The following is a 25,863-nucleotide window of genomic DNA, read 5'->3' on the forward strand; positions in this document are numbered from 1 at the left end:
AATCAGCCCAAATTCCCTCTGGGTTGGGCTCTGTCCCAAATGCCAGGGAGCTGAGGGAGCAGAGCCAGGCCTGGAAGAATCCAAAGTTGACACTTTTATATACAAACCCCTCAGCTTTGGGATGGGGGGAAGGTGCAGCAGAATTCCTGCAGCTGCTGGGATTAAAAGATTTCATTCCAGCTTTAATTCCATTATTCCAACCATTTTAAACTCGGGTTTAACAAAATCTTGTTGTCCAAAAATGTGAAGGATGAGGGAACATGAGAGAATTGTGGAATTCCAGGACGGTTTGGGTCCCATTCCATTCCACCCCCTGCTCCTTTCCCAGATTTCTCCAGGCTGATTTTCCAGCTTTGGACACTCCCAGGGGTGCAGCAGCCACAGCTTCCCTGGGAATTCCATCTCAGCCTCACAGGGAGGAATTTCATCCCAAAATCCCACCCAATCCCTCCCCATTTTCCCTGGGAAGCTGGAGGGGATTTGGGAACCAGGGAGGTTTGTGGGTGTTCTTGTGAGATCTTTTATTCATTATGAGATTTCTTTCCTCACATCAAACCTGCTTTTTCCAGGGGGAAAGAAATGTTTTATCCCATTCCCCTCTTTCCCAGAGTATCCATGAGGGGTTGTGGGATGATTTTTTGTTTTTGGGGAAAAACTCAACTCAAGCACAAGCAAAAAGTTTTCAAGCTGGCTTTAATCATCTCCACTTGCTGCCCCAATACTGTACATGCAAAGCCAATTAAAAGGTGAATAATTCAGCTTTTCCTCCCTTTTTATTTTTGATTTTTTTGGGGAGGAGAAGGTCAGGAATATTTTACAAAACAACGTGCGCCCTCAGAGCCGTCAGTCCCGCAGATAGAAACCACAAAAATACAAGAGTTTGACATTTAAGAAAGGACCACACACACACATAGAAAACGGGACAGGACACAGGTAGAAAATTCCATTTGCTCGTTTTTTGAAATATTCCCACTTTTCTGTAGCCGTCCCAAACCCATCCCCTTCTCTTGCACGTGGGACTGGGGCTCCAGGGATGCTCCAGGTCCCCCCTTCCCGGTGATTTTTGGGGAGGGTGGAGTTGTGGAATGGGAGGAATCTGTCATTAAACCCAGTTTAGCTCAATTTGGGAGGGTGGGGTCGCTGCTCCCATCCCAGCTCCCAAAAATCCTAAAATATCCAAGGAAAGTCTTCTCCCGGCTCTCCCTTCCCCCTCAGCTGTCACTTTCTCATTTAGGGCAAATTAACTCGTGCTTCATTAAGCTCTGACACTTCCCCCCCTCTCCTGGTGATCCTTTTCCATGCAAATTTTTGGGGATTTGAGGCTGGAAAATGGGAGGGATTTTCAAATCCTTGTGGGGTTTTGCACTCTCCCCCCCCATCCCTCCTTTCAGCCTCAGCTTCCAAGGGTTTGGAATTTCTGGCAGAGCTCTGGGAGCATCTCCTTGCCTTTAGTCCCTCAGCATTCCCACCCTTTAATTCCCTTTTATTTCATTTTTAATGGACCCAAACCAGTCTGGCATTCCACAATTCCCTCTCATTCCCCCTCAAACCTTTTTAGGAGGAAGCTGGGTTGAAAGATTCCTTATTCTGGATAAAATCCCTCCATTGGGAATGGGAAATCCAGAATTTTTGCATGGGATAAACATTCCCAAACTTCACTTTGCCCACTCCTAAAAATCCCTCTGCTTTTATTTCCCTGGTGCTGCTGCCAACCTGAATTCCAGGAGAAATTCCCAACTTTGTTTTTCACTTTGAGGTGTAAACTTAAGGGATTAATGACAGATTCCAGAGTCCTGGATCATCCTGAACATTCCAGGGATGAATTCCGAGCTGGGGAGGAGGATGATGATGATGATGATGATGATGGGATGGGGAAGATTCTCTCCTTTCATGAAAAGATCAAAGCCCTTTAAGAAAACAAGGCCACCGACTTCAAAGTGCTCTGAACATTCAGGGGCTCCCCCTTGGGATTGGGAATTCCTTCAGGATTCTCCCTGGGGTGGGAGAAAATTCCCTTTGGAGCCAGAGGGAGCTGGGATCCTGCAGGGAATGGGATCAGCACTCCAACCTGTCCTGCCAGGGAGGGTCACTGCCTGCTCCAGCGGCTCCTTGTCCACCCAGGAGCTTGGGAGAGGCATTTGTGCCTCTCCAAGGGGTTTAGGAAGGGATTTGGAAAAGGATTTGTGCCCCTCCAAGGGGTTTAGGAAGGGATTTGGAAAAGGATTTGTGCCCCTCCAAGGGGTTTAGGAAGGGATTTGTGCCCCTCCGAGAGATTTGGAAAGGGATCTGAGCCCTTCCAAGAGCATTGGAAAGGGAATTGTGCCCTTCCACGGGCTTTGGGAAAGGATTTGTGCCCCTCCAAGGGCTTTGGAGAAGGAATTGTGCCCTCCTAAGGGCTTTGGAAAATGGATTTGTGCCCTCCTAAGGGCTTTGGAAAATGATTTGTGCCCCTCCAAGGGCTTTGTGCCCTTCCAAGGGCTTTGGAGAGGGATTTGTGCCTCTCCAAGGGGTTTAGGAAGGGATTTGTGCCCCTCCGAGAGATTTGGAAAGGGATCTGAGCCCTTCCAAGAGCATTGGAAAGGGAATTGTGCCCTCCTAAGGGCTTTGGGAAAGGATTTGTGCCCCTCCAAGGGCTTTGGAGAGGGAATTGTGCCCTTCCAAGGGCATTGGAAAGGGATTTGTGCCCTCCTAAGGGCTTTGGAAAATGATTTGTGCCCCTCCAAGGGCTTTGGAGAAGGAATTGTGCCCTCCTAAGGGCTTTGGAAAATGATTTGTGCCCCTCCAAGGGCTTTGTGCCCTTCCAAGGGCTTTGGAGAGGGATTTGTGCCTCTCCAAGGGGTTTAGGAAGGGATTTGTGCCCCTCTGAGGGATTTGGAGAGGGATCTGAGCCCTTCCAAATTTATTGGAAAGGGATCTGTGCCCTTCCAAGGGCTTTGGAAAAGGCTTTGTGTCCCTCCAAGGGCTTTGGAGAGGGAATTGTGCCCCTCCAAGGGCTTTGTGCTCCTCCAAGGGCTTTGGAGAGGGATTTGTGCCCTTCCAAGGGATTTGGAAAGGGCTTTGTGCCCCTCCAAGGGCTTTGGAGAGGGAATTGTGCCCCTCCAAGGGCTTTGTGCTCCTCCAAGGGCTTTGGAGAGGGATTTGTGCCCTTCCAAGGGATTTGGAAAAGGATTTGTGCCCTTCCAAGGGATTTGGAGAGGGAATTGTGCCCTCCCAAGGGTGGGAGCACTGCTGGATTTTGTCGAGCCCCTCTCCCACCCCTGGGAGGGGTTTGGGGGCTCAGGGCAGCCCTGGAGGGGCTGCTGGACAGGGAGGATGGAAAAGGGGCACAGGGATCCCTCTGGATCATCCCTCCAGCCCCAGGATCCCTCTGGATCATCCCTCCAGCCCCGGGATCCCTCTGGATCATCCCTCCAGCCCCGGGATCCCTCTGGATCATCCCTCCAACCCCGGGATCCCTCTGGATCATCCCTCCAGCCCCGGGATTCCCTTGCCTCGGGCTCAAATCCCAAAGGGAGCAGGGCTGGGAGTTGCCCACCCCAATCATGGATTGCTTTTCATTCCACAGGAAAACAAACCAAAAAAACCAAATAAAACCTGGATGTGGCCGAGTGCACAAGCTCTGGGTCCTAAAGGAATGGAAAAAGTGGGAAAAGGGAAAGATCCAAGGAAAAGGAAAGGATGAGGTATAGCAACAACCGGAGCTCCAGGCCCTGGGGGAGCACTGGGATCTCCTGGATTCTCCTGGAGCCCATCCCGGTGTTCCTGAGGGATGCTCGGGGGTCCCACAACGTGGAGGTTCCTCAGCCACCCAGACCAACATTTTTGGACACTTTTCTGTGTCTTTTTAAACCCAAAATCTTCCTCAGGTGAGCGGGATTGTCCCACCCTGTCACGGAGTCACCCCCAAAATTCCAACCTTTTTATTTGGGATGCTTTTTTTTTATTTTTTTTTCCTCCTAAAAAGTCTTTCCTGCAGCTTTTCAACTCCTAAAAGTGATTTTCACACCTTTAACCCAACCAGGCAAGGATTGGGAGGGGGTTTCTCCGTGAAAAAAGAAATCCTGCCCTGTCCATGGAAGTGTCCCAGGATGGGGCTTGGAGCAGCCTCTGAGGGGCTGGAATTTGATGGATTTTAGTCTTTCCCACCCAAACCAGCCTGGGATCTGTGCAGCAGAGGGAAGACTTCCAGTTGGAACAGCTTTGCTACAAAACCACTGGAAAAGGCCGTGCTGCCCTTGGCACAGCAGGATTCAAACCCTGCTGGGAATTCTCCAGATCCATCTGCAGCCATGAAATCCCCAGGGAAAACAGGGAGAGCTCTTCCCATCCGTGAGGAAAAACTCACTTAGGTTGGATTCAGCCCGGCCACTGTTCCTTGATCTGCACAATTCTGGTATTTTCCAAACCAATCCAGAGCTTCCCACATCCAGGCATTTCCCATCCATCCAGAAAGAAACAGCTGAGTCAACTGGGAGAAAAATTTTCCACCTGGAAAAACATCCCTGGTGCAGTTTTTTTAGGGATTGTTTTGTGTGAGGAAAAAAAAAATCCTTCCTGCCCTGCTGGGCTTGGTGAGTCCAGGTGGGAATTGTGGAATCCAGGCTGGATTTCCCAAGTTGTGGTGTCAGGCAGTGAACAGAAGAGATTCCCAGTGAGCCGAGGGAATCCTGATCCCATTCCTGAGGAATTCCTGGTCTGTGTGGCACCAGGAGCTGGCAGCTCCTGGAGGAGAGGTTGGCACAGCTGGGAAAGGTGGAGGGGATTTTTCCCCCCCTCTCCGGTGCTCTGTGGCAGTAGGTTCAGGGAATTGCTGCTGGATTCCACTGGATTTTGGCAAAACTCCAGCCAAACCTCCTCTCCCAGGTTTTCAGCATGCCCCGATGGTGATGAACCAGCAGCTGCATCCTGGCTGATCCCAATTTCTTGGAAGTTTTCCCTGGATTTTGGCAAATCTGGCCCGTTCCAGGCTGGTGGAAAACCAGGGATAACTCAGGCCCGGAACCTTGGAGTGTTCTCTGTGCTTTGTGTGAATTTTGTCAGCTTTCAGGGGATGTTCCAGCATCATTCCAAGGTTTTGTTTTTTTTTTTGTCAAATCCATCCTCGTGATTCCAGCTGGGGGTTTGGATTTCAGTTCTGGCAGTGTCAGGTGGGGGCTGCTCCTCTCTGCTGGGGGCTGGGTGTGAAATGTGCTGCAAAACTGATGTCATTCCATATTAATTCCTCTTTCTAGGAAAAACAATCTCTGGCAAATCCAGTGATTTGGATTTCTTTTCTTGACAGAAAATAGAGAAAACCATCAAACTCAAAATGCCTTCCAGGGAATTTTGCAAAATCAAAATGCACATCAAAAAATGCCCTTTGTGAGAAAATATTCCCCCAGAAAAACAACAAAAAACCAACCTTGGAGTGCAGGAATTCATCCTGGGATGGAGTTCACTTCCTCAGGAGCTGGCACGGGGCTCAGTTTGGGATTTTTGGGTGTCTTGGCTGTGTTTTTCTCGTTGTTTGAGGAAGGAAAACATCTGACACGAGGTCCTGGGGGTTGAGAAATGAGAAGCTGATGTTGCAACCCCAACGTGGCACAATCCTGGCTTCTCCCCCAGTCTGGGTTTCCCACACCAGTTTAAGGTGGGTTATTCCTGCTGGGAAGAGAGTGGCAGCTCCTGGGGGACTGGAAGGGAAGGAGGGAATGTTTTCCTGGATTTTGGTGCCACTCCATGGTGTTCCCCCTTCCCCAGGAGCAGGAGGAACCCCACCCATGGAGGGGCTGCACTTTGTCACCCCCAACTCATCCTCGCGAGCCGAAATCTTTGGGTTTTCCTCATTCCCAGGTGGAAAACCTTTGAGTTTTCCTCATTCTCAGGTGGAAAATCTTTGAGTTTTCCTCATTCCCAGGTGGAAAATCTTTTGAGTTTTCCTCATTCCCAGGTGGAAAATCTTTGAGTTTTCCTCATTCCCAGGTGGAATTTCACCGGGATTTTTCCAGCAGAAAGCCAGGGACGCTCGTGCTGGCCCTGGGAGCGCGTGGTGGCCGCGCTCAGCTCTCAGCAGGCACGGCCGTGGGATGTTCCTGGCAGGAGCAGGGAAGCGCTGCCGGAGGAATGCGGGAATGCGGCGGGGGTGGGAAGCTGTGCCCACGCCAGGAGCGCTCCGGGAGCACAGCGTCCCTGCTCAGCTCCCTGCTCTGCCCACGCTCCTGCCCCGTGCCCGGGACAATCCCGCCGCGGATTTGGAGTTTTCCCGTCACAATCGAGTTGGTGAAGGCAGAGGGAAGAGCGGCAGCTTGGAGGAGCAGAAGGCTTTTCCTTTTGGGATGCTTTCCCTCATGGAAAGTCAAAAATCCAGCAGCGGCTCCGCTAGGTTGAGCCTCATGGAATTCTGTTTGCCGTGATTCCGCGCTCAGGAGGGAACATCGAGTCCAAGCCGTTGTTTGTTCCTGTCTCAGCGCTCAGGGCACCGAGTTCATTCCCCAAACCACCCGAGGTTCAGGGCATCCCACATTCCCAGAGGTCTCCGTCCAGGAATCGCTTCTCCTCTGAGGAGGATTTCATCCCTCATGGGGGGAAAGGATGAACTTTTCCCCACCCCAGCTCAGCGGGATCCAGCCAATTCCCTTCTGGGTGGTTTGGAGTTGGCAAGGTCATGGCAGCAGCTCCGAGTCCCCGTCACGACGGCACCAAAGCTGTGGCACTGCCAGGTGAATTGGCCACAGCACAGAGTCCTGGTGGCCACGGTTTTGGGGTTGTGGAACCCCATGTGTGGGTTTGTAGACCCCAAAGTTGGAGTTTGTAGACCCACAGATCTGGTCTGTAGACTCCCAAGTTTGGGGATTTGTGGACCCCAAGATTTGGGGTTGTGGAACTTTGGGGTTATGGAACTCCAGGTTTGGGTTGGTGGAACCCCAGATTTGGGCTTGTGGACCCCAAGGTTTGGATTTGTGAACCCTCAAGCTTGGATTTATGATTGCCCAGATCTAGATTTGTGAACACCCAAGTTTGGGGTTGTGGACTTTCAGATTTGGGTTGGTGGAACCCCAGATTTGAGGTTATGGAACACCAAGTTTGGGTTTTTGGGGCCCCCAGATTTGGGGTTATGCAACCCCAGAACTGGGGTTGTGGACCCCGAGGTCTGGATTTGTGAACTCTCAGGTTTGGGTATGTGGACCCCTGGGACTGGATATGATTCCCCAGATTTGGATTTGTGGACCCCAGATCTGGGGTTGAGGACTCCCAAGTTTGGTTTTATGGATCCCCAGGTTTGGGGTTGGGTTTGTGGAGGGAACAGCTTCATCCCAACAGTCTTTTCCTTCAGGTTTGGGTTTGTTCTGCTGTGGCTGAGCTGGTTCTTCATTCCCGGTGCCACCAGGAGAAGCCCAGGTGGGTTTGTTGTGCTCTGTGCATCGTGGAATTCCGTGTTTTGCCAAGAAATAATCCTATAAAAACCCCAACCGTGCTGTGGGGTGCTTTGTGGTGAAGACTGAAGGTCAGAGCCAGCCCCATGAAATTCCCCGTGAACCTCTTGTCCTCTTCCAGCCTCCTCATCTTTTGGTGTGTCGGGATTTTGTTCCTTCTCTCTTGGGAACTGATCCTTCAGGACAGTCATTGGATTTAGGAATATTTGATGAAGAAACCAAGAGTTTCTAGTGGTGTCTCCCCTGAGTAATTTCAGCAAATTTCAATAGGCACCTTCAAAAAAAGCTTCCGTAATTCCCGGGTTTGCTACAAGAACTGGATCCCTCGGAGGGAACCAAAATGCTGCTTGGAAAAACAAACAAAACGAACAAAAAAACCCCAAAAACGCTCATCCCGCTCAGGAACTCCCGCTCCTTTGTCTGCCCCCCAAATTCCAGAGCTGCTCTTGAGATGTCCCCCTGGAGAGAACCAGGGTTGGATTCTGCTCCTGCTTGGAATTCAAGTATCCAGGAGGGCATCGCAGCTCTCCAGAAGGAGGTCCCAACCCCAAGGAGGATGTCCCAGGCCTCGAGGGGAGCGTGCTGGAGCCTGGGAAGGGAATCCCACACCTTGAGGAGGACAGCCTGGTCTGGAGGAGGAGGAGATCCCAGCTCCAAGGAGGGCACCTCCAGGAGGGGATCCAAGATCTTGGGAAGGTCATCCCAGCCCTCAGGGAGGGTATCCCAACCTCTGAGGAGGGAATCCCAGCCTTTAAGCACGGCATCCTACTCCAAGGAGGACATTCCAGACCCCAAGAAGGGTATCCCAGCCCCTGAGGAGGGAATCCCAACCCCAAGGAGAGCATTCCAGACCTCGAGGAGAGCATCCCAACCCCGAGCAGGGCTTCCCAGACCCCAAGGAGGGACAGCCAGACCTCAAGGAGGACATCTCAGCTCCAAGGAGGACATCCCAGCTCCAAGGAGGGCATTCCAGACATTGAGGAGAACATCTCAGCTCCAAGGAGAACATCTCAGCTCCAAGGAGAGCCTTCCAGACCTCGAGGAGAGCATTCCAGACCTCGAGGAGAGCATCCCAGCTCCAAGGAGAGCATTCCAGCCCTGCAGCTGCGAAGGAGGGGGCTGGGAGGCAGCTGATCCTCCAGGATCCCGGTGTTCCCGCTCCGTTGGGTCGCCTTCTCCCACCAGGCATTCCCAGAGTTTGTCCTTTGGGCGCGCTTCTGGCCGGACGCGCGCGCGGTCGGCGCCGGGACACGAGGAGAAGCCCAGGGGATGCTGAGGGGAGGCCAGCGCCCCTTTCCCTGTCCCCTCTTGCTTTGGCAATGGTCACAGGCTACATGCTCCCGGGAAAACCCAAAAAAAAAAAAAATTGGGGGGAAAAATATTGTAAAAAAAGGCAGGAAAATGGCCACCAAAAGTGGTGGGAAAGCGACCAAAGGGGATGAGACTGGCAGGTGCTCCCGGTCCATCCGGAGTTCTCTTGGGTATTGCAGTGAGTGTGTTGTTAGCACGTGGCAAAGCTACATAAGAGAAGATGCTACATTCCTTGGAAAACAAAAATAGTGCTGAGTTGGATTTGTTCTGAGTTCGGTGGGGTTTTCCCCTTGGAAAGCCACCTTTTCCACGGAGGCAGGGAAAGGGAGTGGCAGGAAAAAGGAACCTCGTCCTCAGCCAGCCTGGGCTGCTCCCAGCAGGGGTGGGAGAGAACTGGGAGCGTCCAGGACGAGGTCTGGGAACAGTCTGGGGTCGTTGGCAGTCGCAGCCCTCGGAGGGAATTTTCACCTCTCCTTCCCCCCTGCCTCACACCTGGTCCTCGCTCCCTCTCCCTTCCCAGGGAAGGCGTCCAGGGCAGATTTTTTGTGGGGGAAGGAGATTGAAAATTTAAAAAAAAAAAAAAAAAAGAAAAAAAAAAGAAAAAAAAAGGATATTTACATCTCTCCACAACCAGTTCTGCAAGGTCTCCTTGGATGTCTCCTTCCCAGTCCCAGCCTCTACGGGCAGGAGGGGCTGGTGGAGCTCTCCAGGGAGGACTGGGAGAGGCGGCGGGTCAGGGGTCCGATGCTGGAGTCGGCCAGGGAGGAGGTTGGGAAGAGTTTGTACCAGCCCGAGACGGCGCTGGAGAGATCCAGCTCCTCCAGGATGATCTGGGCCATCCCCATGAAGCACTTGTGGTCCATGCGCCCGTAATCTCCCCAGACGATCACCTGCGGGCAGGGAGGGGGAGATGGAGCTGGGAGCTCTGGGGAAATCCTGCCCAGATGGAAAAAGCCTGCTGTGGTCGGGCTTGGGAAGGTCTGAGGGATGGCTGGAAGGGCTCTGGGGATCCCTGGCCTCGCTCCCCTCACCCTGTAACAGTGGGGAGGTCCTGGCACACGGCATTCCAGATCCCAAAGAGGGCATCCTAACCTCGAGGAGAGCATCCCAGCACTGAGGAGAGCACCCCAAACCCAAGGAGAGTATCCCAACCCCAGGGAAGGCATTCCAGACCTCCAGGAAAACATCCTGGACCTCAAGGAGATCATCCCAACACCAAAGAGATCATTCAACCCCTAAAGGAGAACATCCCAATCCCAAGGAGAACATCCCAAGCAAGGCACTCCAGACCCCAAGGAGGGCACCCAGACCTCAAGGAGAACATCCCAGACCTCAAGGAGAACATCCCAGCTCCAAGGAGGGCATCGCAGCCCACAGAAGCTGTGGCTGTCCCACCCCTGGCAGCGTCCAAGGAAAGGCTGGATGGGGCTCAGAGCCACCTGGGAGAGGGGAAGGTGTCCCTGCCCACCTGCAGGACTTTGCCCTGGGGACTCTCCTCGAAGAGCAGGGGCTGCTGGTACGAGGGGTCACAGGTTTTCTTCACCACCTTGGTCTTCTTCTTGGCCAGGCAGACGCCGTTCTCCAGCAGGTAAACCTTCACATAGGTGGCTGCCGTGGGAAAAGGGGACAGCCAGGGACATGGAGCAGGACCCTGGGATGATCCCAGCACGGCACCCGCCCCCCTCCCTCCACAGCCACCTACCAGGGATGCACTTGGAGCCCATCTTTGGGATGAGTCCCCTGGCCTGGATCACGTCCACCTCCAGCTGCCCGTTGCGGTCAGCCATGCCCACGTGGACATCTCCTGCAAGGGGGACACGTCTTCAGCGCCATGCCTGATGGTCACCTCCCCCTGGGGACAGCCACAGCCCCGTGTCCTCGTCACCAGTGGGAACTGGGCACCCCCATCCTCACACCAGCGTCCCACTGGATGCCTGATTTGTTGGGAATTAGGGGCTTGGATTGAGCAGCGAGGAGAGATCAGGGTGGGAGCCCCTCCTCCCCATCAGCTCCATCGCTGTCACTGGGATTTTATCCCTCGTGGTGGGAATAAGGCTGGGATTTACCCAGGCTGGGCCTTGGCCGGGTGATCCCCAGGAAAAGGAGAGGCTGGGACAGGAGAGATCAGGGGCCAGGAACTCTGAGGAGTCCAACCACACCTCTCCCCTTCCCCTTTCCCCTTTCCCCTTTCCCTTTCCCTTTTTCCCTTTTCCCTTTCCTGAACTTCCCTGAACTTCCCGTCCCTCCTGCTGGGATTTATTCAGGACCAGCTCCCAGTACCACAGGGACAGGGGGGACAGGACAGGGGACACCAGGCAGCTCTTCCCATTCCCAACATCTCCAGCCCCAGCAGGATCAGGGGGCCACCTTGGAGGGTGTCCCCAGCTGCTGCTGGCTGGGAATTCAGACTTAGGGCGCAACTTTTGATCCCCATTTGGGATTTCAAAGGGAAAAGAGGGACAAAAGGTGAGGGTTTGGTTCCGGGATGATCGAAAAGGAAGCCCCGGGAAGAGGCAGCGCCCCGGGAAGAGGCAGAGCTGTTTCTCAGGGATGCCCTGCCCTGAGCCCTGCTCCCCTGCACAGGGCACAGCCTTCCCAAACATCCCGGGATGTGCTGGGACGGAGCCCTGGGAAGAAACACGCGGTCTCTGCCCCCCTTCCCTCCCTCGGGAGCCTCCCTGGGGGCTGCCCCTGCTCACCCATCGGGGGGGTCGCCAGGGTCTGCCGCCCCACGAGCTGCCCCGGCCCCAGCCCGTCGAGGAAATCGCTGAACTGGCTCTCTGCTCCCAGCCGCGTGGTGGGGAAGATGAACCTGCAAAGGATGTTCATGGAGCATCCCTCTGCCGGGAGGGGTCCCGGCGCCCTTCCCGAGCCCTGCCCCGGTCCTTACGTGCCGTCGGAGCTGTTGCTGTTGGTGCTGCCGTCCGTGGACTCCCGGCTGCCCTGCCGGGTCACCCTGGTCCGCATCTCCACGGCGATGCCGGTCTCGGTGCTCCTGCGGATGGTGCTGCGCAGCTTTTTGGGGCCCCCCTCTGGAATTGGGGACGGGATCAGCTCCGGCTCCTGCCCCCAGCCCTTCCCTGCCCTCCTGTTTTCCTGTTTTCCACCATTCCAGGGAGTTCTGCACCGTGAATTCCCAGGGGATCCTGCACGGACACACCCCGGTGCGGCAGGAGAGGAGAGCCACGGGCTGGCTCTGTGTCCCCGTGTCCCCACTCCATCTGTCCCCGTGTCACCGTGGCTTTGCATGGCTCAGAGTCCCCTCTGCACCTGAGACCTGCCCCACTCACCCCACAGGAGCTGGCACCGTCCATCCAAAGTCCCCGTGCCAGAGGGGACAGGAACCCACGGTGTCAGAGCCTCCTGATGTCCCCTTCTCCACCCTCCCTGTGCCTCCATCCCCATGCTAGAGGGGACAACCCACAATGTCACAGGGGTGGGCACAGCCCCAACACCGCCTGATGTCCCCTTGGTCTCCAAAATCCCCTGTCCCCGTGCCAGAGGGGACAGCAATCCACGGTGTCAGAGCCTCCTGATGTCCCCTTTCTCCACCCCCTTGGCTTCCAAAATCCCCCTGTCCCCATGCCAGAGGGGACAACAACCCTCAGTGGCACAGCCCCAATGCTGCTGATGTCCCCTTTCTCCATCCCCCTGTCCTCCAAAATCCCTGTCCCCGTGCCAGAGGGGACAATCCGCAGTGCCACAGGTGTGGGCACAGCCCCAGCACCACCTGATGTCCCCTTTCCTCCACCACGTGTCCCTGGCAGTGGCAGATGGCAGCAGGAGGAGGAGGAGGGTGGCACGAGCGGCCACCCCTGGCACTGTCCCCGGGCCCTGCTGTGTGACCATGTGTGAGTGGTGGCATCGCCAGCTTTGTGCTGCTCGTTCAGGGCTGTCCCCACGCAAGGGTTTGCCCAGTCCTGGCAGCTCCCTGGATCAGCCTTAAAATGTAGGGAAATATTAACTGGGGAGTGATTGAAGCTGTTAGAATTATATCATGTATATAATAGTAATTATAATATTATATTATAATATATGCCATATATATTATATAATATATATGTATAATACATTATACATATATAATATTTATATATATATATATATATATATATATATACACTATTATATAATATGCCTTATTATAATATAAGGCATTTAGGTGCCATTTTTGGGTGTCATTTTTGGGTGTCATTTCTGGATGTCATTTTCAGGCGCCATTTTTTGGGTGTCATTTTTTTAGGTGTAGTTTTTTTGGTGTCATTTTGAGACGCCATTTTTAGATGCCTCCATCACACGTGGGCAACGAAAACACGGCTGGTGGCCACCTCAAATCCCAAGATGGGATCAGGGCGGCCTCTCACCGGTCTGGTTGAGCTGCAGGGTCATTTTTTTGGGTATAGTTTTTTTGGGGTGACATTTTTGGGTATAGTTTTTTTGGATGTCATTTTTAGACGCGTCCATCACACGCGGACAATGAAGACAGGACTGGTGGCCACCTCAAACCCCAAGATGGTGGGGTGACATTTTTGGGTGTAGTTTTTCTGGATGTCATTTTCAGATGCCTCAATCACACGTGGACAATGAAAACACGGCTGGTGGCCACCTCAAACCCCAAGAGGGGGATCAGAGTAGTGGCCTCTCACCGGTCTGGCTGAGCTGCAGGGTCATTTTTTTGGGTATAGTTTTTTTGGGGTGACATTTTTGGGTATAGTTTTTTTGGATGTCATTTTTAGACGCGTCCATCACACGCGGACAATGAAGACAGGACTGGTGGCCACCTCAAACCCCAAGATGGGATCAGGGTGGCCTCTCACTGGTCTGGCTGAGCTGCAGGGTCATTTTTTGTTGGGTGACATTTTTGGGTGTAGCTTTTCTGGATGTCATTTTTAGACGCCATTTTCAGACGCCTCCATCACACGCGGGAAACGAAAACACGACTGGTGGCCACCTCAAACCCCAAGATGGGATCAGGGCGGCCTCTCACCGGTCTGGTTGAGCTGCAGGGTGCTCTTGCTCCACTGGGACAGCCCCACGATCGCCACCATCTTGGCGCCCAGGCTGGAGCGTCGCTTCTTGCTGGCGGTGACGGTGACGGAGACGGAGTCGGCGCTGCCGCGCGCGCTCTTCTCCAGGCTGTACATCTCGCCGCTGATGCTGGAGCTGCGCACCACATTCCTGGCAGATGAGGAGCTGGCATCCCCGTTGAACATGGTCAGCGCGCCCGCCGGCACCGGCACCGGCTCTGCTGCCCGGGATCAGCTGCGGGGACAAGTTTGGGGACGCTGAGGGGTTGTGGCAGGGGTGGGTGGTGCCATCGAGGTGCTGACAAATCCAGGAAATTCAGGTGGCGTCACCCACTGAGGGGTGGATATCAAGGAAAGGTTTTTCCCGCTGGGAACTCCCCAGCTCCCTCGGGAGCATTCCCGAGGATGCCAGAGCATCCTCCTAGGAATGCACAGGGTGGGATTTTGGGGTGTCTGTGCAGGGCCAGAGGTTGGACTGGGTGATCCTTGTGGGTTCCAGTACATTCCAAGATTTTCCCCCACTTATGGGAGCAGCAGGAAGCGGTCAGGACCCCTGGGGTGAACATCCAGCCCTGCCTCAGCTCCCTGCAGGATCTGGACACTCCCAACATCCAGGAGACACCTGGATGGGCAGAAGGCTCTGAGGGCCACCAACCTGCCCAGCCTGGCATGAGGGGTCCCTTGGGTACAGCCCCATCCACCCCTGAGGACATCCAAAATCACATCCAGCCAAGTTTTCCCTGCTCATCCCCTTCTCCAAACCGTGTCCAGGTCAGACTGCTCCAGGTGATGGGATGGGAATCCCTGGATGGGAGCACCAGGGGTGGATGCCAGAGCTCCCACACAGCCCAGCCGCCTTCCCTTGGCCATGAATATTTAAACTCCAGCGGGATGGAGCATCCATCTTCCAGGGAAAGGTGAATTATTAACTGCAGGCCAAGCGAAGCCACTTTGTGATAATGGATGGAGGCAGCGCCTGGAAAAATGTTTCCCTTTCAGAGGGAGAGTGGGGCAGGGTGGGGGCTCTGCTGCTCCACAGCGGGCACAGCTGGGAGGAGACCTGCTGGGAATCATGGATGAGACCTGGCAGGAGCTGTGGGATCAGCTCCAGCACCGCTGAACTCGTGGATTTATCAATTGCAGGGGTGAGTGGGTGATTAGTCATTAATATCATTAATTACTTCCCTCCTGGCCGGGGTTTTCCTTCCTGGCTCTGCCCAGGCATTGACCCACGGCCTTCTCCTGACTCCTGGTGCCCGGGGGGGTCAGCACTGACCCCCAGCTCCAGAGGGATGGATCCTCTGGGATAAAGCTGTTGGTGTGGGATGTATCCCAGCTCCAGAGGGGTGGACCCCTTGGATAAAGCCATCAGTGTGGGATCTATCCCAGCTCCAGAGGGATGGATCCTCTGGGATAAAGCTGTTGGTGTGGGATGTATCCCAGCTCCAGAGGGGTGGATCCCTTGGATAAAGCCATCGGTGTGGGATGAGCCCCACTCCAGAGGGATGGAGCCATTGGCACCAGGTGCATTCCAGCCCCATCACAGCCCTGTGCTGATGTGCAGCACTCCTGGAGGAGGGGTCAGGGCTGATCTGCTGCCTTGGGGACCTCTGGGATGACACTTCCCAATGCCACACGCCACTCTCAGGCTCCAAACCTGCTGCAATCCCTGAGTTTTCCCTGAGGATGCACCTGACACGGGGAATGGATCGCAAACACTTCCCCAGCCGCAGTGTCCTGCTGCACCCCATGCCTCAGTTTCCCCACCAGCAACCCTGGCTTAGGCTGTGCCTGAACAAACACAAATCCTGGCCTCTGCCAGGCCCAGCCCAGGCCCCTCCATGTTCCAGGTGAGAAATCCCTGTGACAACGCAGCCCTGCAGGGCCAGGAGAGCACAAAGGGCTCCTGTTGCTGCTCCCCGCTCGCCGCTGCAGCCGCCCGGAGAGCACCAGGCTCTGGTGGGAGCAAATTAGATCAGGAGAGCAGAGCGCTAATGGGATCATTTCCAATGCAACACACACAGGGATAATCCACTGCAAAGGAAGCCGAGCGGCTCCTCGGCCCCAAGGGAGGATTTGCTTTCCCCTGCCCGTGATTTTACCCCTCTCTGCACAATCTGCTTCTGCCCAGAGCAGGTGCTGGGTGAGGGGTTCAGGGGTGCCTGGTGCTGAGATGAGCTGGGCTGGAGATTGGGTTTGAGTGCTGGAGACTGTGGCTGCCACAGCCTTGGCATGGCCACAGCATCCTTGGCACGGCCACAGCATCCTCAGTATCACTACAGCATCCTCAGCACTACCACAGCACCCTCAGCATGGCCACAGCATCCTCAGTATCACCACAGCATCCTTGGCACGGCCACAGCATCACTGATGCCACTACAGCATCCTCAGCATGGCCACAGCATCCTCAGCACCACCACAGTGCCCTCGGCATGGCCACGGTACCCTCAGTATCACCACAGCATCCTTGGCACAGCCACAGCACCCTCAGCATGGCCACAGTACCCTCAGTATCACCACAGTACCCTCAGTATCACCACAGCACCCTCAGCATGGCCACAGCATCCTTGATGCCACCACAGCATCCTCCGTATCACCACAGCCCCCTCGATGCCACAACAGCATCCTTGATGCCACCACAGCATCCTTGGTGCCACCACAGCACCCTCAGCATGGCCATGGCATCCTCAGCATCACCACAGCATCTTTGGCATGGCCACAGCACCCCTGATGCCAACACAGCATCCTCAGCATGGCCACAGCATCTCTGGCATGGCCACGGCATCCCTGATGCCACCACAGCCCCCTTGATGCCACCACAGCACCCTTGATGTCAACACAGCATCCTCAGTATGACTACAGCATCTCTGGCATGGCCACAGCATCCCTGATGCCACCACAGCCCCCTCGATGCCACCACAGCCCCCTCAGCCCGCTGCTGCCCCTGCCCCGGCTCCCCCTTCCCGTCAGCGCGGGGGGAGTCAGGGAACCGCACCAGCCTTGCCTTCAAACACACACTTCCCCTCAAACACACATTTCCCCCCCAAACACACATTTCCCCCTCAAACACACATTTCCCCCCCAAACACACACTTCCCCTCAAACACACATTTCCCCCCCAAACACACATTTCTCCCCCAAACACACATTTCCCCTCAAACACACATTTCCCCCCCAAACACACACTTCCCCTCAAACACACATTTCCCCCCCAAACACACATTTCCCCCCCAAACACACATTTCCCCCCCAAACACACATTTCCCCTCAAACACACACTTCCCCTTCCCCTCGTGCATGCGTTCCCCGGATCCCAAGCAGGGATGCTCGCAGCCGTGACGCCGCATCCCAGCCGGCTCCTGCCCTGCCACCGACCGCGTTCCGAGCTCCCGGGGCAGCGCCGCAGCCCCCGCAGCGCTCACCGCCGCCACGCTCCGTCCTTGCGGGAAACAACGACCACCGGCAGCCCCGGGAAGTTCCCCGGCGAGGCAAAGGCGGATCCCGGGGGATGCACGGAGCCCGCGGACACCGCCGGGAGCCGTGTCATGGCTGGAGCATCCCCGCTGGATGAGCACAAGCGGCAGGAAAATCGGGATCCCTGTTGCGTGTGGATGGCGGGGGCCGAGCTCTGCCACTCCCCGCTCGTGGTACCCCAAAAAATATTTTAAAAAAAAAAGGAGATGGGGGCGTCTTACCGGCCCTGCGCCGGGGAGGAGGAGGAGGAGGCTGGGCTCAGCTTCGCAGCCCCATCCCGGCCGGATCCGGAGGGTGCCAGGGCGGGTGAATCTTTCCAGGGTTCTGGAGAGCCGGGGCTGTGCTGGCGCTGCTTCAGCATCTCCCTCAGCATCTCCATGGTTACACGGCTGACCCAGTTCTCCTCCCAGCCCCGAGCAGGGCCACAGTGGTCCAGCGGGGTGGGATGTGCTGGGAGCATCCTTGGGTGGGATTCAGGGAGCTGGTGACCCCCCCTGGACCCCAGCAGATGCAGTGGGGATGGAAGGGATGGGAAAAGTGGGGCTCGAGGCAGGACAGGGGGTCACAGGTGACCCCAGGAAGGGATGGACCCGGTGGCTGGGCAGTGCCGGGGGGGCTGCAGGTGTGGGAAGGGACAGCCCAGGGTTGGGAGGCAGCACTGGCCCCAAATGTGCCACAGAAACAGGAATGAGGGGCAAAACATTGATGGGGAAAATGGGTGCCTCGGGAAAAGCGCTGGAGAAGGAGGGAGCAGCCCCACACAGGTGGGAAAGGAGGAGGAGGAGGAGGAAGGTGCTAAATGAGCATGGTGGGGGTGGCTGGGAATGCTGCCTTGCCAGGGAAGGAGGCACAGGGATTTTGGGAGCTGTTTGCTCCCTCAAAACCATCAAGGTGGATGTTCCCAGGGAAAAACGGGGCTGGAAACCCCCGGCAGTGGGGCAGGAGGTTCTTCCTGGGGGCTGCCTCAAGCCTGGAGGGAGAGCACTGAAAACTGTGGATGTCTGGAGCAGGTAGCTCCTAAAATCAGCTTTTTTTTGGGAATTAAAAGGTTACCAGAGCTGCCACCCCGAGGCCCTGCCTGGGCAACAGCACACCAGGACAAGCTGCAGCATCCCAGCTCCCACACACCTGCTCCTCCAGGAATTTGGGAATAAGGCAAGGCTCATTTCCCCTAAAAGTATTTCATTCTAATTAATTGCTTCAGCTTTGATAGGCAGCTGCTTGTATAATTTTAATTGCCCAACAAGGGCTATAATTGGGTGCACGTGAGCTGGGAATTTGGGAGGAACTCCAGGTCCCGGAATTCAGCTTCTCCTGGCTCAGGCAGGTTAGCAAAGTTCTGTCCGGGCTGGGATTTGCTGCAGGTGCTGCTGCATCAGCTTAAAATTAAAGGGTTGGTCCAAATGTGCTCCATTCCTTGGAAAAGTTGGGAAGTTTGGATGGGGCTGTGCTCAGGGATCCCACAGGAGCAGCCTCTGGAAAAGGTCTGGCTGCTGGATGAGCGAGGTTTAGCAAGGGAGGAAGAAGAGGAGGAAGCAATCCCTCGGGATGGCTCTGCTCAGGATGGTTTTCCAAAGGGCAGGGGCTGGGATGGGAGCCTGGACAGGCTTTCCACGGGGATGGGAAGGGCTGGTGGCCGTGGCGTGGGTCTGATGGCATGGTGGTGGCAGTGACCAGGGATGTCCCCAAGGGCTCAGCTCCTCCAGAGGCCTGGCTATGGCTCTTGAGGGATGGCATTCCACAGCCTGGGAGCAGCTGGGGCTGCTCCAGGGGCTCTGCAGGCTCCCATCTGCTCCTGCTCCTGACTGGGAGCAGCACTGGGATCCAGACTGGGAGCAGCACTGGGATCCAGACTGGGAGCACCACTGGGATCCAGACTGGGAGCACCACTGGGATCTAAACTGGGAGCAGCACTGGGATCTAAACTGGGAGCAGCACTGGGATCCAGGCTGGGAGCAGCACTGGGATCCAGACTGGGAGCAGCAGTGGAATTCAGACTGGGTGCAGCACTGGGATCCAGACTGGGAGCAGCACTGGGATCCAGACTGGGAGAACCACTGGGATCTAAACTGGGAGCAGCACTGGGATCCAGACTGGGAGCACCAGAGGGATCCAGACTGGGTGCAGCACTGAGATCCAGACTGGGAGCAGCACTGGGATCCAGACTGGGAGAACCACTGGGATCTAAACTGGGAGCAGCACTGGGATCCAGACTGGGAGCACCAATGGGATCCAGACTGGGAGCAGCACTGGGATCCAGACTGGGAGCAGCACTGGGATCCAGACTGGGAGGCACAGCCCAGCACGGGGTTTCCAAGCAGCACTGACACAGGAGAATTGTCCCATGGGAATCTTCTTGAGTCCTGCTGTGCCCAAACACACCTTGCTCGTGGCAATTCCCTCTCCACGCCCATTCCCAAAGGATGTGTCCACCTGATGTCACAGCTCCAGGAGGATCCAGCGGGATCCTCCATGGGGAACCAGCAGGACTGCAGCACTGGGATCCAAACTGGGAGCACCACTGAGATCCAGACTGGGAGCACCAGCCCAGCATGGGGTCTCCAAGCAGCACTGACACAGGAGAAATGTCCCATGGGAATCTTCCTGAGTCCTGCTGTGCCCAAACACACCTTGCTCATGGCAATTCCCTCTCCATGCCCATTCCCAAAGGATGTGTCCACCTCTGGATGTCACAGCTCCAGGAGGATCCAGCGGGATCCTCCATGGGGAACCAGCAGGACACAGAATCCTCCTGCTCCCACTTTGTGCCCATCTTGCCCTGGGAAGGTGGGACAGGTGTGGAATTCCAGGCCATCCCTGCCTGGTGGGGAAGGGGCTGCAGGACGGCAGAGGCTGAGCCCTGACCACGCTGTCCCTGTCCCCCGTGTCCCTGCGTGACGTCTGCGCCCGCTTCAATCAGATCTGTGCTGAATCCCAGCGTTTCCTTGGCAACATCAAGGAATCCGAGGAGCAAAAGGCACCCGGCAGGGCCAGGCTGGGGGACAGCCAGTGCCCGCCGAGCCCAACTGGCCACCAGAGCCACGGGGACACTGCGGCAAGCACCGAGCATTCCTCATGGTCCAACACATCCTGGAGATAACCCAGGACAGAGCGGGGATAATCTGCTCTGGTGGCACCTCCGTGCTGGTTGTGGCCACCACGGGCAGCTGGGGATGGAGCAGGACCTCGCTGGGGACACGCAGGAGCTGGCACCGTGGGCAGTGGGACGCTGCAGCCGTGTGGCCCCACAAATCCCCAAAAATCCCCAAAAACCGGGGCAGCTCCACGGGGATGCAAGAAACCTGGGATGGGTTTGGAACGGGATGGCCCCACTCAGCTCCCAACCCTTGTCCTGGTGGCACCGAGGGCTGGCAGGGCCGTGCCAGGGCTGATCTCCCTGGCACAGAGGGAAGGTGCAGAGCAGCTTTTCCCGTTCCGGCTGCCGCTGCCTTTCCGGCTCCGAGCTCTGCAATGCAGCTCGCACGGCTCGGCTGCCGTGTGTGAATCCCATCAATATTTCATGGAGCTGCTTCCTCCAGGGGAAGGGCTGCTCTCAGCTCCGGCTTTCTGCTGCTCCTAGCAGCAGGGAACATCTGATTTCCTTCCAGCAGCACCCAGCAGATCGCCCTGGTCCTTCCCATTCCACGTTGGCAAATATCCCTGTGCCTTCCAGGAGCTCTGGAGCCTGAAATCCCTCAGGTTCCACCCTCGGCTGCTGGCACCTGCCCAGTGCTCCTGGGGTCTCCAGGGATGAGCCACCAACTCCAGGATGGGTCACTGAACCCAGCCACATCCCCAAATCCACATCCAGCAGCGGGATGTGCCAACAGCCTGGCTGGATCTGACATTCCCTGCCCAGCCTCATCCATCCCGCAGATCCCAGCTGGCTCCAGTGCCCAGCAGGAGCCGGGGGTGAGCAGCTTTGTTTGCAGAAAAAAAGTTGCTTTTTTAACTGCTAAGGTTGCACAATTATTCCTGAGCTTCTTCAGGGATCAGCAGAAAACTTGGGAAGAGTTCTGGGAGCCAGAGCGATGCCAGGAGGGGCAGAGCCTGCAGCAAACACCCCTCGCTGTGGCACAGGAGCTGGGGTGGCTCTCTGGGGGTGTCAGCAGCTCCTGCATCCCTGGAAGAGCAGGAGGATGGGATGAGGGACACGGGATGATCCCAGCGAGGTGCTGCTCCCCAGAGCAGTTGTGAGAAGACGAGGCCAAAAGCTCTGGTGTTGCTTCACCACCCAACAACTAAAATCTGCACAATTCCCAATTTCCAGGGTGAAATGTCCATGTCCAGGAGTCTTTTTGTCTGTGGAAAGGGTGAGGAGCCTGGAGAGGCTCCCAGCTGAGCATCCCAGGGTGAGGAAGGAGCTCCTGATCCCGGCAGGCAGCGGGAGGAGCGGGGCTGTCAATCCCTTCCCAATCATTCCTAACCGAGGCTCTCTCCCTGCTCGCGGAGATGTGGTGACAAAACATTTGAAGTGCCTTGACAGGGACGCCAAGAGCTGCTGTCACACAGCTCCAGTTTTAATCAGCAGGAAAATTAGGGATTTTCATCACCTTAAACTGCATTTTGTATCCGTGTGAGGCTTCCCAAAGGGCTGAGCTCCAGGGATGGCAGCAGCTCGGGGTGGATGGAAGGGGGGGATTCACCCCCGGATGTGGGGCCAAGCTGCCGCAATGTCACCCTCTGTCCCCGTCCCGCAAAGGCCGGAATGGGGACAAAGCGAGAGGCTGGCAGTGTGGGAGGTGGCAGGAGTTTGGCCTCACAAAGGGATGTGAAGATGGAACAGAGGGAGAGAGGTGTGAGCACAGCGGGAGCGGCCTCGGGGAGGTGTCGGTGCGGGAAGAAACGGGCACACGGAGAACTGGGGCTGAGAGGAGAGCTGAGAGGAGAGCTGAGAGGAGAGCAGCCAGGGAGGAACACAGGCAGGGTTTGGGAAGGGCTGGGGATGGAAACTGGGAGGGTTTGGGAATGGCCAAGGGAGCAACACAGGCAGGGTTTGGGAAGGGCTGGGGATGGAAACTGGGAGGGTTTGGGAATGGTCAGGGGGTGAACACAGGGAGGGTTTGGGAATGGCCGGGGAGGAACAAAGGGATGGTTTGGGAAGGGCTGGGGGATAGAAACTGGGAGAGTTTGGGAAGGGATGGGGGATGGACACAGGGAGGGTTTGGGAATGCCAGGGTGATCAGGCAGGAATGGTTTGGGAATGGCCAGGGGATGAAAGCAGGGACAGTTTGGGAGCAGCCAGGGGATGAAACCGGGGATGGTTTGGGAGAAGTTGGGACATCAGGCAAGGATGGTCTGGGAACAGCCAGGGGATCAGGCAGGGATGGGTTGGGGACAGCCAGGGGATCAGGCAGGGCTGGTTTGGGCAGGTGCTCCCGTGTCCTGTGGTGGAAGAACAGCCCCAGGCTCCCGTGCCTGGCAGCAAAGCCCATCCCCTGCTCCCGGAGGATCCGCAGCCTCCCACTCCCAGCTCACAAAGGAAACAAACGGCGCAGCCCCGGGATGTTCCCTGGGCACCCAGAGAGGGGGTTCAGCCTTGGAAGCCTCTTTCCCATGGGTCCCAGATCCCTGGGAATGGGCACTGCCCACCACAGAGCCCCAGGAACAGGCACTGCCCACCACAGAGCCTCTCAGACCCCCAGGAATGGGCACTGCCCACCACAGAGCCCCTCAGATCCCTGAGAATGGGCACTGCCCACCACAGAACCCCTCACAGCCACCCCCTCCCGTGGGGGCCACCCTCAGTGCCAGCTCCCACGCAGTGGCCCTGGGGACAGAGGGGACCCTGTGGCCAGCCAGGCCTGAGCCCGTTGGGGTGCCAGGGTGATGCCCAGGGGCTGTCCCCACTTGTTGTCCCCCTGGTTGTGGCAGGGGGAGCAGCACAGGAGCTCTGCCCATCCCAGGGCACGGTCTCACCCTTCCTCACCCCTTCCTGAACCATCTTCCCTCCAGAACCGACCCCAGCACCTGCCCCAAACCCCACGGAGGGCGGAGGAGGCTCTGGAAGGAGGAAGAGGCAAACCCACGCACAAATCCCAGGCTGGAGCCGCCGGGAAGCCCGGGACGAGCCGAGCCCGGTGCGACGCCCCGGGGCTGATCCTCCCCAGGACCCTCCCCGCTTCTCCCGGTCCCTACCCCGGTTTTCCCGGCGCTGGGACCGGCGTGCACGGGACGGGGTTGACGTCAACGGGCTTTCAGCGAGATGATGGATGGCACGGGAAGGCGCTCCCGGTGCCCAGCCGCCGGCCGGGAAGCGCTGCCCGCCCCGCACCGGGAAAGGCTCCGGGGAACCGGCCCGGGGAGCCCCCGGGAACGGGGGGAGCGCGGCCGCAGCTCCCCGCTTGTCGGCGCACCGATGATTTTGGGGGGTTCGCATCCCGGTTCAGAGCCTGGGCGATCATTTAGGGGTGCCGGCAGCCGCGGGGCACGGCGGGACCCCCGGCGTTGTCCCCACGGGGGTCGAGCCCCCTCCTCTCCCTCCATCCCTCCTCCCGGAGCTCCCGGAGCGCGCATCCCGCTGCTCGCCGGTAGCGCAGCCGCGCCGGGCATCCCCAAATTCACCTTCCCCGCTCCCCCGCCGCCGGCCGGGGATGCTCCGGGACAGGTGCGGGCCCGGTGGCCGCGGGGCCCGGGGTTGTCGCCGCTGTCCCGGAGCGCCGCACCCCGCGGGCACTCACCGCTGCCGCCGCCGCCGCGGGCGGAGCGGGGAGGCACCGGGAGCTGGGCGAGGGGAGGGGGCGGCCGGAGCGCCCGCGGCAGCGGCGGGACCGGGCAGCCGCCAGCTGCATCCTAAGGGGGGATGGAAGGAGCGGCCGGTCACCGGGAGACTCCAGCTGGACCCTACAGCCTTCAAGTGGGTCCTGGACCCCAAAAACCTCCAGCTGGACCCTACAGCCTTCAGCTGGAGTCTGGACCCATTAACCAGAGCTTGGGAGGCACCAAATGGATCCTAAACCCAGCAGCTGAACCCCAAAAACCTCCAGCTGGACCCTACAGCCTTCAGCTGGAGTCTGGACCCATTAACCAGAGCTTGGGAGGCACCAGCTGGACCCTAAACCCAGCAGTTGAACCCCAAGAGGCACCAAATGGATCCTAAACCCAGCAATTGAACCCCAAGAGGTACCAGCTGGACCCTAAACCCAGCAGCTGAACCCCAAGAGGCACCAGCTGGACCCTAAACCCAGCAGCTGAACCCCAAGAGGTACCTGATGGAGCCTAAACCCAGCAGCTGAACCCTAAGAAGTACCTGATGGAGCCTAAACCCAGCAATTCAACCCCAAGAGGTACCAGATGGAGCCTGCATCCTTCAATCAGACCCTACAGCCATCAACTGAACCCCAAGAGCCTCCAGCTGCACCCCATACCCATCAACGGGACCCTACACCCATTAACCAAACCCCAAGAGCCTCCAATTGGACCCTACACCCATCAGCAGGACCCCAAAAGCGTCAGGTTGAGCCCTACACCCATCAATTCGACTTTGCACCCATTAATTGGACCCCAAAGCCCTCAGCCAGACCCCACACCCATCAATGGGACCCCAAGAGCCTCCAGTAGGACCCTACACCCCTCAAACAAACCCCAAAGCCCCCAGCCAGACCCCAGACCCTCCAGCTGGATCCTCCAGCCCCCAGTTGGACTCTGGAGCTGCCACCTGCCCCTTCTGCCCCAGCTGGACCCCAGGAGCAGCTGCCAACCCCTGAGGTCACCTGGACCCCAAGAGTCCCCAGGCAGCCCCCCGGCACCTCGGGAGCCCCGGGGCACTGCAGCCGACCCCGCTCAGCCGGGCTTTGGGAACGCACCAACCTCCAGCTGCCATCCCGCTGGAGCAGCCATGGGGACACCATGGGGACACCATGGGGACGTCGGGGTGCCCTGGATCCTGGCGGGGGAGGAGGTTTGGGAGCAGAGGCGGCGATTCCAGCGCTGCCCTTGGACTCACCTTGGCTGCCGGGATCCAAACACCGATTTCCCTCTAGGCAGCGTCTCCCTGCTCCCGGTGAATTCCTCCGGCCGTGAATTCCTCCGGCGCTCTCCCTGCGTTGCCTCTGCCGGCTGACATGGAGCCACGTGCCAGGAGCAAAGCCTCCTTCACCGCCTTTAACTCTGTCCCTCCCTAAAATCCCGCAATTCCCAGCTCCCCATCCCATGGGCAGCACCTCGGGCTGCACGGGGCGTTCCCAAAGCCGGGATTAGGGCCTGGGGAGAGATTTGGGATCGGCTCAGGGAGTGCAAGCATCCGTCAGTGCAGGGAGGATGTGGGATAATTCCTGGAGGGAAAAACTGGGATGCAGCAGGTCCCGGCAGGAAAGCTGGTTCAGGAACAGGAATAGCTGAAAGAACTAAATATGGAAACTTGGATAAACCAGCGCTGAAGGAGGGAGATGGTTTCCTAACGGGATTCAAAGCATATAAACAAACTCAGGGAGGAGGGAGGGTGTCCAGAGGGGCCTTGGTGAGGAAGAGTTTGGAAAACCAGCTGGAATTCTCCCAGCAGGGAAGGCTATTCCATGAAATTTCCAGCTTTGTGGAGGAAGTGCCACTCCTGGGAACACATTGTCGGGGGGAAGAGATAATGAAAACAATCCCTGAAAGATTCTCCGAGGGATTTTTTCCCAGCTGCTTTTTGATGATAG

At 57.1% G+C, this 25,863-nt stretch overlaps 2 protein-coding genes across 6 annotated transcripts; one reads left to right on the forward strand and one right to left on the reverse strand.

The window, feature by feature from the left end:
- The first annotated feature begins 7,715 nt into the window (after nucleotides 1-7,715).
- LOC120513854 (CRACD-like protein) lies at nucleotides 7,716-9,309 on the forward strand. The gene is made up of 2 exons (XM_039733629.1): nucleotides 7,716-8,387; nucleotides 8,449-9,309. The coding sequence occupies exons 1-2, from the start codon at nucleotides 7,753-7,755 to the stop codon at nucleotides 8,852-8,854; spliced, it is 1,041 nt and encodes a 346-aa protein (XP_039589563.1). The 5' UTR covers nucleotides 7,716-7,752; the 3' UTR covers nucleotides 8,855-9,309.
- Nucleotides 9,310-9,376: 67 nt separating this feature from the next.
- Nucleotides 9,377-25,480, reverse strand: RIMS3 (regulating synaptic membrane exocytosis 3). Of its 5 annotated transcripts, none has more exons than XM_039733631.1 (7): nucleotides 25,170-25,480; nucleotides 13,711-13,985; nucleotides 11,614-11,755; nucleotides 11,423-11,535; nucleotides 10,426-10,527; nucleotides 10,192-10,331; nucleotides 9,377-9,613 (listed from the first exon to the last, which is right to left on the reverse strand). In XM_039733631.1, exons 2-7 carry the CDS (start codon nucleotides 13,934-13,936, stop codon nucleotides 9,401-9,403), a joined length of 936 nt encoding a protein of 311 aa, XP_039589565.1. In that variant the 5' UTR covers nucleotides 13,937-13,985; nucleotides 25,170-25,480; the 3' UTR covers nucleotides 9,377-9,400. The 5 variants fall into 5 exon arrangements, with proteins under 5 accessions (XP_039589565.1, XP_039589567.1, XP_039589569.1 ...); XM_039733633.1 differs by lacking the exon at nucleotides 25,170-25,480 and adding an exon at nucleotides 23,905-23,927; XM_039733635.1 differs by lacking the exon at nucleotides 25,170-25,480 and adding an exon at nucleotides 23,789-23,911.
- Between the last annotated feature and the right edge of the window lie 383 nt (nucleotides 25,481-25,863).

This window comes from Passer montanus, unplaced genomic scaffold (assembly GCF_014805655.1).
Source record: "Passer montanus isolate IOZ18808 unplaced genomic scaffold, ASM1480565v1 scaffold89, whole genome shotgun sequence".
Classification (NCBI taxonomy): Eukaryota; Metazoa; Chordata; class Aves; order Passeriformes; family Passeridae; genus Passer; species Passer montanus.

Bases quoted from the DNA above. Each gene is read 5' to 3' on its own strand.
- RIMS3 (XM_039733631.1), bottom strand. From the start codon at position 13,936: ATGTTCAACGGGGATGCCAGCTCCTCATCTGCCAGGAATGTGGTGCGC. The intron at 11,756-13,710 runs GTGAGAGGCCGC...CCCCAATTCCAG, and splicing joins CCTGCAGCTCAACCAGACCG to AGGGGGGCCCCAAAAAGCTG. The intron at 10,528-11,422 runs GTGAGCAGGGGC...TCCCCCTTGCAG, and splicing joins CCTGGCGACCCCCCCGATGG to GAGATGTCCACGTGGGCATG.
- LOC120513854 (XM_039733629.1), top strand. From the start codon at position 7,753: ATGCTGCTTGGAAAAACAAACAAAACGAACAAAAAAACCCCAAAAACG. The intron at 8,388-8,448 runs ATTGAGGAGAAC...AGCCTTCCAGAC, and splicing joins CCAAGGAGGGCATTCCAGAC to CTCGAGGAGAGCATTCCAGA.